This window comes from Suncus etruscus, chromosome 14 (genome assembly GCF_024139225.1).
Source record: "Suncus etruscus isolate mSunEtr1 chromosome 14, mSunEtr1.pri.cur, whole genome shotgun sequence".
NCBI lineage: Eukaryota > Metazoa > Chordata > Mammalia > Eulipotyphla > Soricidae > Suncus > Suncus etruscus.
Genome location: NC_064861.1, coordinates 6,251,174 through 6,270,318, shown reverse-complemented (window position 1 = coordinate 6,270,318; position 19,145 = coordinate 6,251,174). Strand labels below are relative to the sequence as shown.

At 38.8% G+C, this 19,145-nt stretch overlaps 1 protein-coding gene across 1 annotated transcript in view; it reads left to right on the top strand.

The window, feature by feature from the left end:
- Positions 1-19,145, top strand: part of COL25A1 (collagen type XXV alpha 1 chain) — a 554,610-nt gene that overhangs the window by 499,939 nt on the left and 35,526 nt on the right. The window contains exons 19-25 of the mRNA XM_049786981.1: positions 3,378-3,440; positions 4,998-5,066; positions 6,039-6,083; positions 7,862-7,906; positions 8,816-8,893; positions 18,300-18,323; positions 18,987-19,031. Coding sequence (XP_049642938.1) covers positions 3,378-3,440; positions 4,998-5,066; positions 6,039-6,083; positions 7,862-7,906; positions 8,816-8,893; positions 18,300-18,323; positions 18,987-19,031 — 369 coding nt within the window. The remainder of the gene's footprint in view (positions 1-3,377; positions 3,441-4,997; positions 5,067-6,038; positions 6,084-7,861; positions 7,907-8,815; positions 8,894-18,299; positions 18,324-18,986; positions 19,032-19,145) is intronic.

The following is a 19,145-nucleotide window of genomic DNA, read 5'->3' as shown; positions in this document are numbered from 1 at the left end:
GAATTTAATTTATGTTCTTACTTCTTAAAAAGAAATAGGAAGTTTATCTTTGGGACTAGAGAGAAATAATACAGAGGTTAAGGCATTTGTCTTGCATGTCACTGATTTAGATTTAACCTGGATATCACATATGGTTCCTTGAGCACCACAAGGAGTGATCCTTGAGCACAGAACCAGGAGTAAGCCCTGAGCACATCTGGGTGTGGCTCCAAAAATAAAAAGAACAAAGAAAATACATCTTTTGCCAGTGACATTACAAAATCTTATTTATCTATATGTTAATTATAATTAAATGTGAATGCTTCATCTTTTCTTGTTATTTGGTTTTGGCTTTTATTGTTGTTTATTGTATTATTTAGTTTTGGCAGGGACCCACACCTGATGTGCTCAAAGCTTTCTCCTTGCTTTGCTCTCAGGGATCAGTAATGGCAGGGTTCAGGGAACCCAGCTCTGCTACATATAAGGCAGGCAACCTACCTACTGTACCACCACTCTGGCCCTTTCATCTTTTCTATAATTTACACTAACCTAAACAAACAAACAAAAAAATCTTTTACAACTGTTACTCTTTTTCTTTCTCTTTTAATACATTCCTGGTGCTTCTGTTAGCTTTCCTAAACAGTGAAGCTTACTAATTCTACCTGAAGACATGCAAGAGTCTTCCCTACCAACATCTATTAACTTTCATTATATTTTTGTGGCTATAAGTTTTTACTAATGACACACATAACTTGAATATAAATTTTATCTTTCTTAACAGTAGAGATTTTTTTTTTTTGGTTTTTGGGTCACACCCAGCAGTGCCCAGGGACCACTCCTGGCTCTACACTTAGAAATCGCTCTTGGCAGGCTCAGGGGACCATATGGGATGCTGACCATATGGAATTCAAACTACCATCTTTCTGCATGCAAGGCAAATGCCATACCTCCATGCCATCTCTTCAGCTCCTAGAGAGAGAATATTTTGCATTTGTACATGTTATTTTGTTGAAAGAAAAGTGGTACTTATAAATAAATTTATTCTTTTTTTTTTTTTGGTTTTGGGGTCACATTGGCAATGCCCAGCGGCCACGCCTGACTCTACACTCAGAAATCGCTCCTGGAAGGTTCAGGGGGACCATATGGGATGCTGGGATTCGAACCACTGTCCTTCTACATGCAAGGCAAACACCCTTCCTCCATGCTATCTCTCTGACACCAATAAATTTATTCTTTATCATTTTTGCTTATGAAAAAGTTAAACTTTGTTAAGGTGTAGAATGCTCACCACTGATTCTGTGAATAGAATTGATTTTCATTTCAGGCTACTAAGAAATCCAGCCACAACTTTTTGTTCTTTCATCTATTATGTTTAAGTATACATAGACAGGCAGAGTGGAAGGACTTTTACAAACAATAGACATGAAGTATTAATGCCTCTACTTTTTCATACCGAAGTGCCAGAGTTGGAAAGAAATCATTTTAGTTCTATATCAGCATAAAATATTTGTAGGACAGATCTTCCCCCACTAAAGATTTTTAAATGACATATTTTTTTCAAATTCATTTGTTTCACAAATATTTTATGATTTTTGAAAACTTTTTGTAAAGCAATATCTCTATATATCTGCCTGCTCATTTCCCAGTATAATAAAGCAAAGCTTAAATATAAGTGCCTCAGGAAAAATAAGATAGTCTCACACATTAACCACCATCTCAGAAATACATTGACCACATACTTTTATAAGAACTTATTTGCACTTCTGCATTGGCCACAATGCAGAAAATTCAAGGGTACCTGTTAACACCCACATAGATTTGATCCTTAGTATAATAATTGGTCATTGGCTCACAGAACAGGACGTTCTGCACTTAAAATTACAGTGATAAAAATTAGAAAAAAAAAAAAACCAAACAGATGAAGGAGAAGATAGGGTAAAGGTCTAAGCAGCTGCCCTTCTGGGGTATACTGGAAAAATAAAGGAGGCAGAAAACTCATATGTTTGGGAATTGAAGAAGATAGATTTTCAGGGGGAACTTAGTAATTTTTTCTGTCAAAATATATTGGCCAAATAAGGTTGGGAACTTCCAGTGATCACCATGGCCTCATTCCTTTATACCATCTGCCAGCATGTGGGTATTTTTCTCCAAAATGATCCAGTCCGCTGATTCACAGGTTCTTTAAGAGTTATGTGATTAATCATTGGTGATTGGATTTGTTCCATCTCCAGCTCTTCTTTCCCCCCTCCCTGAAAAAATGTGATAGAAAGGTAATGACTGAGAGCTCGTACCTTTTTACCACACAGTTGACTCCTTCAGCAACAAACTCTCACTCTGGAGTTATCTGGGGGACCCAGAAGCACAAGCAGATATGTCCAAAGAAACTTGTTAGACACTACAGAAGAAAATGATCTGATTAATAAGGAAAATACAAGAATTTTGGTAACTCCACACCAGAAATCAAGAACAGAGTAAATACTTTTTATATTATTTCACTCCTAGGATTCTTACAGGTAGCAGAGATGTGATTGTGGAGGTATGACCTAAAGAGAGATTTTTTTTTCCTTTCCTGATTCTCTTCTTTAGTTATATCCATTCATCAGTCATCTCTTCCTTATTCCTCTCCCAAGCTTATGGGGTTCATAAGAAGAAACAAACATTTTCTTATAATTTCAGAGGAACAGAAACTTGACAAGTTTGGCTGGCTACCTTGAGCTCAGTGTTTTATGAGGATGCAGTCAAGCTGTCAACTCTGCATTCACATCTCAAGTGGAGACACTGAGATTGATCATCTGAGCATAAATTCACTTGAGTGGTTTTTGACAGCCTTGGTACTCACAGGGGGCTCTGGGAGACCTATCTGAAGGGCTGATTTTCCCAAAGCAACCAATCCAAGTTAGCAAGAACAAGAAATGTCCCTCAAATGGAAGTTCCCAATCTTCTTGACAACTTAGTCTCAGAAGAGATTTTCCATTATCTGGCCAGATTCTGTTCATTAGCTCTGATTCTGTAAATCCAGGCCACATTTCAGCAGAGCAGACCACATGGGGTACATGAATAAAAGGAGTGGGGATTGCTGGTGTCTGTTTTAGAGAAGCCTGACTCCACCCACCCAAATATAATGGATCTTGATGAGAAGATGATACCAAACCTGCACAGCAGATGAGAAAGTAGGTCAGAAAGACATTCATCTAGTTCAGCACTTTTGCTTTTGGAACAGCATCTCTGAAACTACTCCCATAATTAAAACCAGCTCTGATTAATTTTATAGTCAATGGCTGGATCACAGGAAGATAGCTGTATATAGTCAACGATGGAAATCCCAGTAGAAGGAAATCAGTTTGCCTTTTCTTATTTACTGCCAAATGAAGGACCATCTTGTTCTATGTATTTTCAAGGGAGAACCAGGTTTCATGGGTCCTCAGGGAGAACCAGGCCTACCCGGTTTGCCAGGAACAAAGGTAAATGGAGCCATTTTTTTCTCCCCTTACATTCAGAATTTGTCTGTAATTTTTTAATTCGTGTGTCTTATGCTTGCCATTATATTGAAAGAAAATTTGTAATTGGATAATTTAGGTAACCACATATTTTTGCCTAACAAAGAACAGGGAAGGTCTGACCTATGTGACAGTTGGTGATAAAGTTCATTTTTGTATGCATGAGGCTCAGGGTTCAATCCTTAGTACCTCAAAATAAAACAATAACTAAAAGCCATATTTCACTCATTACCACCACTTTTATATGTCCACTGTCAACAGAGTACTAGGAGATTATTCCAGAAAGCCTCAGGCAAGATAAAAAGATGATGGGCTATATTGGTTATTCCTGTTTACCTCCACTCCTCAATTCTTTGCAATGCTTTTAGGGCTCACAGAAAGGTCAGAGAATTGTGAGGACAGAGAACTAATTGACTCTTGGTCCTCCTCTTCAATTTTAAGACACATTTATATATCAGCCTCTCAATATTTCCAAGTCAAGAACTGAAGTTATATATATCTTGTGCACCTCACCCCCAAAAAGGTCCCTCCCAAGCAACATCTGCAGAAAGATCCAGTAATAAAAACCACCACTTGGTCTTCCTCTGGGCAAACCTAGAGCGGCTTTTGAAAGCAAAGTCCATATGCCACCATATAAAAATCCATGTTGCTGTGGAGACAGGTTGGCCTATAGTTCTCTTTTTATCTACCCAGTAGGACATAAAAAGGTGCAGCTCTGAGGACAGAAATTTCCTCCTGACAGACTCATGAATCAAAAAAGAGACAAAATTAGATCACACTGCATTCTTTGTTTTTTTGTTTTTAAACCGTAGCAGTCTCTGCCTCAATGTGCATTGCGTTCACCAGAAAGAAGCCAGGATGGTTTCCAAGAGCAATAGAAATATGTTCATGCTCTCTTCTGACAAAGAGATGCTCATTTCTTCTGGTCAAGAGAAAATTACTCTAATCCTCATAAATGGAAACTATGTGTGGCCTAAGGGGTACTGCAACTTGGTCAGATTTATGCAAAAATTGCTGTGTCTCAAGCAATTTATTTTTGTATCCAGAGCTGCCAGGCTTACTAACAAAATGGGAAATGGGGCCCTGGGAGATTATTTGATGGGCTGAAGTCCTCAAATCCACTCCCAACATCACAGAGTTCATCACACACCAGCAACATCCCTGAGTGTGACCCCCAGCTCCTCCAGATAAAGATTATGGGATTTAGCCTGAACAGATATGACAAGAAAGGTATTTTACAGAATAAAAGAAAGTATTCAGGTAATTTTTGTTGCCTTTATTCAGGCTTGTGGCCTCAGAGACATGTACACAAAAGTAGGATACAAACTGAACAATAGCTAATCCATGTTAAAATTAATCCAGTGCTGGCTTCAAGTCAAATAAATAGGAAAACTCTGCTTTCTTGGAAGTTATTCACTTTCTAGATTTAGTGGAAGTTATTCACTTCATCAATAAGGACCCACCTTTTGTGAAGTATACAGAAGAGGAATTGTCACTTACCTGCTTTGTAATTTGTGACAGGGTGAACGTGGGGAGATGGGACCACCTGGAAGAGGAGAGCGAGGAGAGCCTGGCATCCCGGGACCTAAGGTCAGTTTCTGGGACGTGGGACGCTTTGGTTCTGGGTGGGAAATCCAAGCCCTACAGTAGCATTTCTAAATTTATTTCCCAACTGTAGCCCCCTTCCTCCTTGTTTTCTTTACCCTCCCCTATCCTCCCAATTCACCCCTAATCTCACCCTCCCATTTACAAAAGTTGGCTATATAATCTGGGGATTCATGGATAGGGCCATAGATGGCACCCCCAAGTGAGAAACACTGCCCTAGAAGATGAAGTTAAAATTCTTTCTTATTTTTCTTAATTGGGGCTGGCATTTAAACAGAAATCACCAGTCATTTCTTGAAATTCACAAAAAGGAGCTTCCACTTTCACTTTTTGGGTCTACTCTGGTCTCTCCCATGAACAGTTTTAAAAGCATAGCCATGGGAAGGGGAACATACCATCCCCCTTAAAATGTTTATGATAACATTATCACTTCACGGTATTAAAAGTTGTTAGAAACATGCATACATGCCAGGTTGGTTTCTCAGTAGCTGATGGTGGATAGTGATTTGGAAATATTAGAACTAAGGACTCATTTGACTCTCTCATCTCTACTCTACTCAACTTGCTGAAAATGATATGGTAACACTTAATTTAATAAGCCGTCTCAAAACACAGGCTATGATTTAGTCTGATGACAAGAAAATGTGTGTAGGCCAACACTGTTGAGACTAATGAGAATTCCTCACAGATCTGTCCCATCTCCTGTTGGAGGGCAGTCTGCAGAGCAAGGAGAGAATGGGGCTTGATGGGGAGACCAGGCAATTTGGCGATGATTTGGTGATGAGACCCACGTCTAGTACAACTCGTGTTAAAGCCAACTTTCTAAAGACCATCGATCTAGGCAGTTAGAATAAAGTGTTGCCATTTTTCCTGCATGATTCTGTGTCACTGATAATTTCATTTTTTGTGTCTTTTCTGTCATTTTCTCTTTCTCATCTTTCTATTCTCCTACACTAGGGCAAACAAGGTGAATCAGGAACTAGAGGCCCAAAAGGGTCAAAGGTCAGTAATTGAATAAACCTTCTTGAGAAACTGATTTTGTAAATTACTTCTAAGACTACTGTTGTAGTTATAAACTCTCACAATAGTTTTGACATCATTTTATCCCCATGTCAAACAACTCATTTCTTCCATGTTGTTTGTTTCATGAGTTCTTGTACATCAGACTCTTCAGAAGAGTAACTTTGTCACTTTTGGGGGGCCACACCTGGCGACACTCAGGGATAAATCCTGGCTTTGCACTCTGAAATTATTCCCGGCAGGCTTGGGGAACCATGTGAGATGCTGGGGATCGCACCTGGGTCGGCCATGTGCAAGGCAAATGCCTTACCCACTGTGTATCGCTCCAACTTCATAATTTTGTCATTTTAAATTACTTGTAAAATCTTATGTTTTTTACTCTTATTAATTTGTTTTACTTGGGGGAAGTTTGGGTCATACCTGCTGATGGTCAGGACTTTTTCCTGACTCTGTTATCAGGGATCACCCATATGGAGTGCTAGGGATCGAACCTGGGTCCGCCCCATGCAAGGCAAGTACTATCAAACCCCTTCACTCTTACTTTTATACTCTTATTACTCACTCACTTTTTCACTATTCACATTATTATAAATGTTCAAAGTATACTTTTCTTTAAAATTAGTTGGTTCCCTTTCAATGCATCAACATTTCACCACCATTGAAATTTTACAATGTGCTTTATTATATCTACAAAATTTAGATGCTATTATCAGAAATGTGTTATTTAAGATACTATTAGCAAATGGCATAAAAAAGGGAGTGCAAACTAAGAAAAGCAGATAACATAAATTAGTAATTATTCATTGCAGATTTAATTACCATGGTCAACGTTATTAGCACAATGAGAACACCAAAATATTAGAATTCCTTTTCTGATTTTCTTCATTGATCCTTACCCAGCTTCTAGGAAAATATAGAAAGGAAAATGTAAAAAATATATATTCAAACATATAAAGCTGTTTGAATTACATTTAAAAAAGGATGTTATAAATGTTAGGCTATTTTAAAAGATCTTCCAATCTACATAGGTTAAAATTTCCAAATACTTTATTTAGATACCTGAGAATTTTTTGTTTTTGGTTTGGGCCACACCCAGTGGTGATCAGGGCTCATTCCTGATTCTGCATTCAGACCCCTACCTGTACTTAGGAGACTATATGAAGTACCAGGTTTTGAAACCTTGGCCAGTGCAAGACAAAGAATAATTGCTGCTGCACAGTACTGAGAAATTTGGGTATTTTCAGAGTGGCATCAACTGTTCCTGGAAGGTTCATAACACCAAGACAGCTCCCAAGAGTTTGACGATTGCCTCTAAGTGACAACTGGATTGGGCGATCAGCAGGGGGTATAGTTGATGGTATCTTTGCCTTTTGAGTCCTCCTAGAATGAGCCTGGTCCCAACTGTCTGCTCTTTTCAGAAACAGACAACCCAACTGGTTCACTTTGCACCAAATGTTTTCATAAAAGACAAGAGTAAGGCTTGGTCTTAGGGGTAAAGCCTACTTTGGTTTTCATAAAAAAAACTTTTTTATTTTAGGTTGGAATGTCCTGAGTGAGAGAAGTACTATATATAGTCTCCTTTCAAGATGTGCCTTCTCAGAAAGGGGAATTTTAATGTTCTGCATGAGTGTATTAATAAGCATATTGCTACTGCTCACCTACTCTAGGCATTGCTCTATGATACATCAAATACATCCTTTGTATTAATCTTTCTATATAGTCAACTTCACTACTAATTCTCTTCTCTCTTTTCACAAAAGGGTGATCGAGGTGACAAAGGTGACTCAGGAGCTCTGGGACCAAGGGTAAGTGCAGCATAAGCCTGTCCCCCACAGCAGCCCCTAGACATCCCAGGCTTGAGGCATGTGCCCATTCAGCTCTCACAAGGCATCTGGACTAGTATTTAACTCCCCTGGCTGGGGAGCCAGGTCACTTATTCCTGCTATTGTCTCCCTATCCTCTTGCTTTTTAATGTAAACCCAAGAACAGGGTCTTGGTTTGAACAGGTTCGAACACATTTTTTATGAAACAATTGTGATCCTTCATAGTTGAATTTCAGATATACAATGAGTCAGGTCTCTTCCCACAACCAGTGTCAAACTTCCTCCAACAATGGACCCAGAGTGCATCCTATACCACCACCTTTGTCTCCTGGCCTGCCAGTATAGCAGGTCCTTTGGGTTTATATTGTTAAAGTTTAGGTCCCTTAATTCTATTATCATTGACTTTGGCTTGGATATTTAGTTCTGTTCTTATTTACTTCCCTGCAAATGCATCCGAGACAATTTGGCCCCTGGTCCCCATCCTTTCTTTATTCCTTTCCTCTTTGTTTTATAGAAAAATGAGGGAATGTGTGGTAAAATAAAGTAATCCATTGAACACATTTTTTATCAACTTCATCATCTGAAATTCTAAAGAACTCTATCTATTTCCTTCTGCTTTGAGATTCATATCATGTCATCCCATAGCATTTCCTGCTTTTTAGTAAACTGTATTTTCAGAGTCTTTTAAAATTAACCTACCAAAGACATGAATTTAGCAATGTGTGTGTCCTTTGAAATGAAGAGAATCTTGGAGCACAATTATTTCTGCTGACATGCAGCAGGAACAGCTTATCAGAGAGAGCTGTGAGGTGGTTAGTGAGTTAGTTTGTTTCTGTTTCCCCACAGACCCTCTGATTTCTAAGCTGACTGTGTGGCTTTCTCTTTGAATAGGGCCCACCTGGTCAAAAAGGGGATCAAGGAGCCACAGAGATCATCGACTACAATGGCAACCTCCAGGAGGCCTTGCAGGCAAGTGACTGGCCTCTTTCTGACACACACAAACATCAACACGATATGTATAAACAACAGCATCACAACCCAGGTTCCAAGCCACCTTCTCCCTGTTCTCCTACACCCACCCCCTACCTGGCCCTACCCAGAGTTATAGGACACCTTTAGTCTTCCCATTCTCCCTCCAGATATTCTTCTGTTAAAGTTGCTTGTTCCTTTTGTCTCCTTCCTCAGAAAGGGGAGTCTGGTTGAGCAAGTGAAAGCTTTGTGGCTCCAGAGCTAGAGACTCCTGGGTTCAAATCTCAGTTCTCTTGCTTCTGACTTGCATGATATACAGCAGGTTAGTTAGCTGCACTCTTCCTGGGTTTCTTCCTGTGTAAAAAGGAGAATGAAGTGTCTTCTCCATTTGGATTCTGGGTGCACATGGGTAAATAGATGTCATGTACTTAGAGCAGTGCCTGACACAAGATACACAAGATATATAGGGGGCCAGAGAGATAACATGGAGGTAGTGTGTTTGCATTGCAATCAGAAGGACAGTGGTTCGAATCCCGGCATCCCATATGGTTCACTGAGACTGCCAGGAGTGATTTCTGAGCTTAAAGCCAGGAGTAACCCCTGAGCGCTGCCAGGTGTGACCCAAAATCCAAAAAATAAAATTAAAAAAAAAAGATGCCTATGTAGATGCCCTCTTATTGCCACAATTCAGTTTATTCCCTTCAACTAAGCACAAATTATCAAGTCAGATCCCCCTACATCTTATAACTTCCTGAAACCTCAGAGATGAAATCATATATATATGATTATATATACATACATATATATGATTATATATACATACATGATACATATATGATTATATATGTATATATCTAAAATCTGTGCAGCTTGTCCCCATCATCTTTGCTTCCTATCTAACTTTTCTCACCTCAGACATTCCAGCCTGAGGTCTCTGTGTTAGTCATGTTATGCCTTCTACATCTTTCATGTCTACATTTGGTCTGCATTAGTCTTCCTATGAAGATTTTCATATGGAGACCATTGTCTATCAACATCATCCAATACACGTAGTTATATCCATTACCTTTACCACCTGGCATAATTCTAGACTAGCTAGGATTTGTTTATCATATTTTAAGTCTTTGACATTTTCGACACCAAAACTCTCAGGGTATTTTAACCTGTTCTTAGTCCTTTCTCCAGTAGATGCCACCATCATTTTCAAAGTGTCCCTGAGGTCACTCAGTTCCCTCCTTCCACAGTGAGGTCCAGGTTCGGTTCATTACTTCAAGGCTAACACTCAGTATGCTTTTCCTCAGTCTCTATCTTGCTGCCTCTAGACCTTTCTAGGTCTATCATTTCAACGAAGCCAAAATCAAGCATAACTTCTCTGACTTTCAAGACTCTATAATCCTGCCTTTCCTGTATAAAATTTTCTTTCTACACCTACAATACCCCATTTTCTCCTAAAATGGTCATTTTTATCATGTGAGTGTCCTCATTGCCTGGCTTATTCTGTTCTTTTCTTTCTTTCATCAATCTAAGTCCTATTCAACTCTCCCTAGTCAGCCCCCTCCCCACCTCCACATAAATTTTTCCTCCTAATCCTTTAAATCCCAGTTTACAGGGTGCAAAATCTAACTCTTAATTGTGTTCAAGTCACATCATTTATTTTAATCTTATCTCTAGTCAGGTAATACAGCTTCTTTTTGGTGTCTATAAACTCATATTATGATTATTCTGTATTCCCCCGGCATGCCTCAGACAGGCCTGGCTTGTAAATATCACAGAAACAGCAAATATGGGGCCAGAGTGATAGCACAGTGGTAAGGCATTTGCCACAGACCACAGACCTGGGTTTTTATCCCTGGCATCGCATATGGTCCCCCGATATTGCCAAGAGCGATTTCTGAACGCAGTCAGGCATAATCCCTGAGCGCTGCCAGGTGTAGTCCAAAACCAAGGAAGGAAGGAAGGAAAGAAAGAAAGAAGGAAGGGAGAAAGGGAGGAAGGGAGGGAGGAGAGAGAGAAAGAGAGAGAAAGAAAGAAGGAAGGAAGGAAGGAAGGAAGGAAGGAAGGAAGGAAGGAAGGAAGGAAGGAAGGAAGGAAGGAAGGAGGGAGGGAGGGAGGGAGAAAGGAAGGAGGGAGGGAGGAAGGAAGGAGGGAGGGAGGAAGGAAGGAAGTAAAGGAGGTAGGAAGGAAGGAAAGAAGGAAAGAAACAAACAAAGAAAGAAAAAGAAAGAAAGAAAGAAAGAAAGAAAGAAAGAAAGAAAGAAAGAAAGAAAGAAAGAAAGAAAGAAAGAAAGAAAGAAAGAAAGAAATAAATAAAGAAAAAAGAAAGAAAGAAGAAACAAAGAAAGAAAAAGAAAGAAGAGAAAGAAAGAGAAGAAACAAAGATAGAAAGAAAGAAAGAAAGAAAAAAGAAAGAAAGAAGAAAGAAAGAAAGAAAGAAAGAAAGAAAGAAAGAAAGAAAGAAAGAAAGAAAGAAAGAAAGAAAGAAAGAAAGAAAAAGAAAAGAAAGAAAGAAAGAAAGAAAGAAAGAAAGAAAGAAAGAAAGAAAGAAAGAAAGAAAGAAAGAAAGAAAGAAAGAAAGAAAGAAAGAAAGAAAGAGGAAGGAAGGAAGGGAGGAAGAAAGAAAGAAAAAGAGAAAGGAAGAAAGAAAGAGAAAGAAAGAAAGAAAGAAAGAAAGAAAGAAAGAAAGAAAGAAAGAAAGAAAGAAAGAAAGAAAGAAAGAAAGAAAGAAAGAAAGAAAGAAAGAAAGAAAGAAAAGAAAGAAAGAAGAAAGAAAGAAAGAAAAGAAAGAAAGAAAGAAAGAAAGAAAGAAAGAAAGAAAGAAAGAAAGAAAGAGAAGGAAGGAAGGAAGGAAGGAAGGAAGGAAGGAAGGAAGGAAGGAAGGAAGGAAGGAAGGAAGGAAGGAAGGAAGGAAAAGAAAAACTGCAAATAGTTCAATTAGCAAATATTCTTAGCTCATGTACAAGCCACTTCTTTACTTAAAAGTGAAATTATGAAATAGCTTCCAAGGTTAGAGAGCATCCCTGGCATGGGCCGGGGCTGGGGCTTATTTCAGGTCTTAGCAATACATGGCATCCTAAGTAGCATTGGTGTAACTTTGATAACCCCCAGCAAAATATAGGGACAGATCCCTCTAATAAAGCATGCAGCTACTGACTGCAATTTAGTAATCATATGGATTTAGAAAAAGAAGATTTATATATAATGGTATGTTGAAGGAGTTGAAAGGAGAAGCATGATGGCCCAAGTAGATAAAGATACACACCTACTTGTGTTGAAGGTGGGATAAAAAGCACCCTACTCACAACACTTAGAAAAGAAACTGGAAAAGTTGGTGACAGAAAAAAGAGCATTTGGTGAAGAGATGGGTGTGTAAATATTGTATGGCTGAAACTCAACCATCAACAACTTTTTAATTTTGTATCTCTCAGTGATTTAATTAAAAATATTTACTGTGCCTATGCAAAAAATAGCACAAATTAAAATTTTTTGTAAAAAAAAGCAAAATTATTTCAAACATTGCCATTTTGTACTTGTTTGAATTATTCATGTTTTTTATTCTACTAACATTATGTAATTATGATTGATCCTACATTTCGATGAGTTCCTTGGAACAACTATCATTTTTAACTAGGAAAGATTTAACCAAATAGATTTTTACAATATCTTATCTTCAGCCTATTTTTCTCTTCTTTTTGTTATTTCCCTTCTCATAAAATATGAAGAAGCTTCTTTACAGCTTGAAATCTCAGTCAATAACCTAAGCTCGTGCTTCCCAAGGGCTATTGTGAAGTTCAAAGTCTAGTTTCTAAATTGCTCTCTTATTCCATAACTTGTTCCCACCAATGATAAGATTGTGTCGAAAGAGAAATAAATAAAAAACAGTTACTCTGTTTGCAAAGTTCTTGTTAAAGAGTTTTTAAAAATTTAGCAATACTGTAAATTTCCCTTTAATGCTCTCAATGGCACCCCAGTTTTATTGCCTTTGAGGCATATCGTTCCCTTCTCATCTATGAAATATTTCAGTCCTCTTGGTCAGGATCACTTTTTCAGAAAACCAAAATTTTCAGGGTATCTTGTATGAACAAAGCTTTGCATGAAGCTACTCTTTGCCTAAAACCAAAATACATTAGAGCCTCTTCTCTACTGCTTACTAGCTAAGTTTATCAGGGGGAAACCACCTATTGTGTCTCTAGTTCATTTCTACATAAAATTGGAATATTTTTAACTTCAAATTTTTATTTTATTTTTTAATAATAATATCTTTATTTAAGTCATGAAGGGGGTGTTCTTTTTTATGACTGAAACCCAACTACAAACATGTTTGTAATTATGCTGGTTAAATGAGAATGTTTGAGGAATAGTTGAAGGTTTTGTCTGAGCCCATAAAATCTAAATATCTATCAAAATAATTTCAGTTCCTGAACATTCTTTGCTGATGTGCCTAAATACTCTGCACTTTTATTGTTTTGTGTTATTTTTTGTTTTGTTTTGGGTGCACACCCGGCCGTGGTCAGGGATTACTACTGGCTCTGCACTCAAATCACTTCTGGAAGACTTAGGGACCCATGTGGGATGCTGGGAATTGAACCTGGGTCTGGTCTGGGTCGGCCGAGTGCAAGGCAAATGCCCAACTGCTGTGCTATCCTTCCAGCCCCAATACACTGCACTGTTGTAAAAACTCTGAGTCCTGATCTTTGCTATGATTTATTCTCTGATTATCCTCTAATTCTTTAGTACCTGAAATTCTGTATGATTGTGGACTAGTCTGCACCATCAGAGTCAATCAATTTGTGTTTATATCTCAACCTAAGAATGAATTATTTTATGGGATTAGTTATGAGGGAATTCATGTGCTACACATAAATTGTGTCTAATTATTTGTTTGTACCTAAAAATTGTTTCCATTATTATGCTGAATGAAATAAGTCAGAGGGAGAAAGATAGACACAGAATTGTCTCACTTAGCTATGGGTTTTAAGAACAATAAAAGGCATTATTGTAATAATGCCCAGAGACAATAGAGATGAGGGCTGGAAGGACCGGCTCATGCTATGAAGCTTACCACAAAGAGTGGTGAGTGCAGGTAGAGAAGTAACTACACTGACAACTATGGTGACAATGTCAATGAGTGAGAGAAGTAGAATGAATGCCCATCTCGAATACAGGCAGGGGTGGTGTGGGGGAGGGAGATAGGGAGCATTGGCGGTGGGAATGCTGCACTGGTGAAGAGGAGTGTTCTTTTTATGACTGAAACCCAACTACAATCATGTTTGTAATCATGGTGCCTAAATAAAGATATTTTTTAAAACAATGTTTCCAGGCTAGAGAAACAATACAGAGGTAAGGTGCCTTACATGCAGCCAATCCCAGTTCAATTTCCAGCATCACATATGGTCCTTGGAGCACTGCCAGAAATGACCCCTGAGCACAGAACCATGAATAAAACCTCATCACAACCAACTGTCAGCCGAAAATCTACACAAAAGAAAAATCCTAATATAATAGTCTAGTGTATTCAGTTTCTAAGATAATCAAACTATACTACCATTCGACTGAGAAGAGATAAGTGTGTGTTTTCTGACTCTTGAACAAATGATAGATTTCAGTTTTGCTGGTTTCATTTCATTGTTGCCTTTTCTTTTGCTCTTAATTTGGAGGGTTGGTGGGTGACACCCCAAGATGCCCAATGGATACTCCTGGCTCTGTGCTCAGAACTGGTGGTTCTCAGGAGACCATACATGGTACAGGAGATTCAAACCAGGATTATTGGGTTTCAAGATAAGCACCCAAATGTCTGAATTATCTAGCTTCTTGGCTCCTCTTTTGTTTTTAATATGTAAAATTGTAGGAAAATGGAAAACTTGGGGTATTCTGTAGTTATAAGAAACCTCATAGGGGAGCTGGAGTGATAGCACAGTGTTTGGGCATTTGCCTTGCACATGGTCAATCCAAGACAGATGGTGTTCGATCCCTGGGACCCCATATGATCCCCCAAGCCAGGAACAATTTCTGAGCACAAAGCCAGGAGTAACCCCTGAGCACCACCAGGTGTGACCCAAAAACCAAAACATAAAAAAAAATTTTAAAATTTTAAAAAAAAGTAACCTCATAGGACTGAGTGGTCACTCATCAGAGTGCAAAACAAGCAAGAGGTCTGGGTCTAATCCCCAGTACTGCACGGTTCCCTGAACATCACCAAAGTAATTCCTGAGCACAGAGTCGGGAGTAGCACCCACACAACACTAAGTGTACCCCCCCCCAAAATAAACAAAACTAAAATAATCATGTTAGAGTAGAAAATGTGGGGCCAGCGAGGTGGAGCTAGAGGTAAGGTGTCTGCTTTGCAAGCCCTAGCCAAGGAAGGACCACGGTTGGATCCTCCCAAGCCAGGGCCAATTTCTGAGCTCTTAGCCTGAGCATCAAATGGCTGTGGCCCAAAAAACCAAAAAAAAAAAAAAAGAAGAAGAAGAAGTAGAAAATGTTACTATTGCCTCTACTGAAAATTGTTATTTACAAAACGTTTACCATAATTCATTGTTTTTATTTAAGTTGGTTGAATTTCTACAATTAGTGGTAAAAACCTTCTTAATTTTCCTAAATCCTTTTTAAAAAGTATCAAGTGCATCTGAACACAATTGCTCTCTAGTGTAAATATTGGGTAATTTTAAGTGTACTCCTTTATGAGAAATGAAAGGAACCAGCCATTAACTCTAGAAGTTTACATAGGCATCTAGGCAAATAAACCACAAAATATCCTGATTATTCATTCTCCAGTCTTCACCACACACCAGGCCTCGTCAACTGAATACTTTTATCCATCACTCCCCCAAATCTCTACTTTTCTAATGATTTCTGGAGTTGAAGAGAAAGCCTTTCTGGACTGGGGAGATAGCACAGCAGGTCACACATTAGTCTTGCATGAGGCCTACCCAGGACCACACTGATCCTCCTGAGTACTGCCAGGAGTGATCCCTGAGTGCAGAGCCAAAAGTAAGCCCCAAGCACCACCTGGTGTGGCCCCAAAACTAAAACAAACAAATGAGGGGCTGGAGAGATGGCATGGAGGTGGGGCATTTGCCTTGCATGCATGGGGACAGTGGTTTGAATCCCAGCATCCCATATGGTCCCCCGAGCCTGCCAGGGGTGATTTCTGAGTGTAGAGTCAGGAGTAACCCCTGAGTGCTGTGGGGTGTGACCCAAAAAACAAAATAAATAAATAAATAAATAAATAAAATAAACAAACAAATGAAAATTTGAAAATCCTGATGGGCTTATGGAGCTTTTTTAACTCTAAAGAACCAAATACAAGAACTCCAGAGCAAACCAACCCTTCCAGTGGTCCTCAAACTTTTTAAACAGGGGCCCAGTTCACTGTCCCTCAGACTGTTGGAGGGCCAGACTTTAGTAAAAACAAAAACTAGGAGCAAATTCCTATGCATACTGCATATATTTTATTTTGAAGTGAAGAAACAAAACGGGAACAAATACAATATGTGCTCCATGGGCCGTAATTTGAGGACCACTGTGAGACCATTCCAATGTGTGAATTCAGTAGAACTCTTAGGAGAATATAGCTTAATTTGCTGTCAGATGATCTTTTAAGAACTGGGTGAATCCTGCTCTGGGCGACGTTTTAGGTCTCACAAATGTAGTTAGCAAAATTTTTTTAACCATATTTATTAAATAGTTCAGTGACCTTTAATAATTTTCTTTAGTCCTGTAACTAACTGTTCAATATGCTTTTATCCTTATAATTTTAAAACAAAGGCACCAGGTTTTCTCTACAGGTGGAAAATAAATTCAAACATGATGCTTGCTGGAAAATCTTGGCAAGTTCACATTTTAAACTCCTCTTTCTAAGGTGTTACGGTTCTGCTTTCTCACCAAAAATGCAGTGTGTGGGGCTGGAGAGATAGCATGGAGGTAAGGCATTTGCCTTTCATGCAGAAGGACGGTGGTTTGAATCCCGGCATCCCATACGGTCCCCCGTGCCTGCCAGGGCAATTTCTGAGCGTAGAGCCAGGAGTAGCCCCTGAGCGTTGCTGGGTGTGACCCAAAACAAAACAAAACAAACAAACAAAATGCAGAGTGTGAAGTGGACAGCAATGAGAAGGAAACTTTCTTTTCTTTTTTTTTTTTTTTTTTTTTTTTGGTTTTTGGGCCACACCCGGTGACGCTCAGGGGTTACTCCTGGCTATGCGCTCAGAAGGAGCCCCTGGCTTGGGGGACCATATGGGACACTGGGGAATCGAACCGCGGTCCGTCCAAGGCTAGGCAGGCACCTTACCTCCAGCGCCACCGCCCGGCCCCGGAGAAGGAAACTTTCACCTTCTTTACTTTCTATTTGCTTTTTAGAAATGATACAACTATCTCTAGAAGCAAAGGAATAGACTTTTACTCATTCTAAATCCAATTCACTATAGGAATTTACTTTATTCCTGAAGAATAAAGTAGGTGGACCAGAGAGATGACTCAGTAGTGGTGCAGGAAGTAGTTATAGAATCTGCAGGATTTTTATCACAAGACTTGTATCTCAGTGTCAGTAGAGTGCTAACCTTATGTGTATGAGGCCCTGGTTTCAATCCCTGGTAGCACACACAAACACGCACACACACATGCACGCACACACACACACGCACACACACGCGCACACACATGCATACACACGCACACACACATATTTATTATCCAACAAATAGGTTAAAAGAGGAAAACTATTACACAATTGGGTATTTTCATTTTTCTAACTTAAATCCTCTAGAACAGGGCTCTTATCAGTAGCAATTTCTTGATTCAAAGCCTCCCTGATAAGCCTTTAGTATTAATATTTACTCCAGAATCTTTTTTTTTTTTTTTTTGGTTTATGGGCCACAGCCGGTGACACTCAGGGGTTACTCCTGGCTATGTGCTCAGAAATCGCTCCTGGTTTGGGGGACCACATGAGATGCCGGAATCGAACTGAAGTTTGTCCTGGATCAGCCATGTGAAAGGCAAACGCCATACCGCTGCGCTATGGCTCTAGCCTCTACTCTAGAATCTTAAATCAACTGAATACAAGTTTGATCTTTTTTCTTTCTTCCTTTCTTCCTTTCTTTTCATTCATCCATTCATTCATTCTTTCTTTCTTTCTTTCTTCCTTTCTTTCTTTCTGTCTGTCTGTCTTTCTTCTTTTTCTTTCTTTTTTTTTTTTTTTGCTTTATCCTGGGAGTTTTAAATAACATCCTCCAAATAGTTTTTCAAGTCTTAGAACCTAGACTTGTATTCATTCTCAAACACATAATGTATTTGGGTTCTTAACAAGATAAGAGACTTGCCAAAATGTACTCAAACAATGATTTCAGAAACGTGTTACTGTCCTTGAGTACACAGGAGAGGTAACTCTGTCTTTGTCCATACATTTTCCCAACAGAGGATTACCACCTTAACTGTCACGGTAACTTTGATTGCATGATCTGTGTGGTGTGTTTGGTTGTTATTTGGTGTTGATGCATGCTGGTCACAATAGGACTAATAGAGCAATTGTTTTATCTGATATTTATTTTTGTGCTTTCTTTACAAACGTTTGCCCTGATTTAAAATTCCAGTGGTAAATGCATGCCTAGTACATGTGGGACCAAGTGTAATCTCCCTCACTGCATGTCTCCTGGAAACGTCAAGCCCAAATACACAAATCTCATCACTGTATTGACCCCTATTTTAGAGTCAAGAAAATGATGTATATCCTTAATCATTCTTTTGCTTGATATTATAAAGCAAATTTGTTCTTTGGTATATGGAAAATCAAGCTCTTTGTGGAAAAGGGATATTGTATCTAGAATATTTACCAGGAAACATTCATAGGATAATTCATTGCCAAAATAAGATAGGAAACAGCAGAGATTTTATATTGTCTCAAATTAACTCAAAAGCAGCTTCAGTATTAGTTTTGCCTTAATGTATTGGTATTTTTATATAGAATTGGTCATTTGTATAATTCTGTAACTGGTGAAAATTTTATCATTAACAGTAATTGGTATAGACTATAGAGCAATAAATGGGTTGTGTCAGATTTTTCAATACTTGCTACTATTCAAAACTTTCTCTTTTTTGGATTTAGGGTCCCCCTGGACCACCTGGGCCTCAAGGACTACAAGGACCAAAGGTTATTATTTATTTTACTTGTTTCTATTTACCACAATTAATGCTGGGAACTGCATATAGACTATATGTATCTTGGGTCTGAGCATTAGTACAGTGGGTAGATCATTTGCTTTGT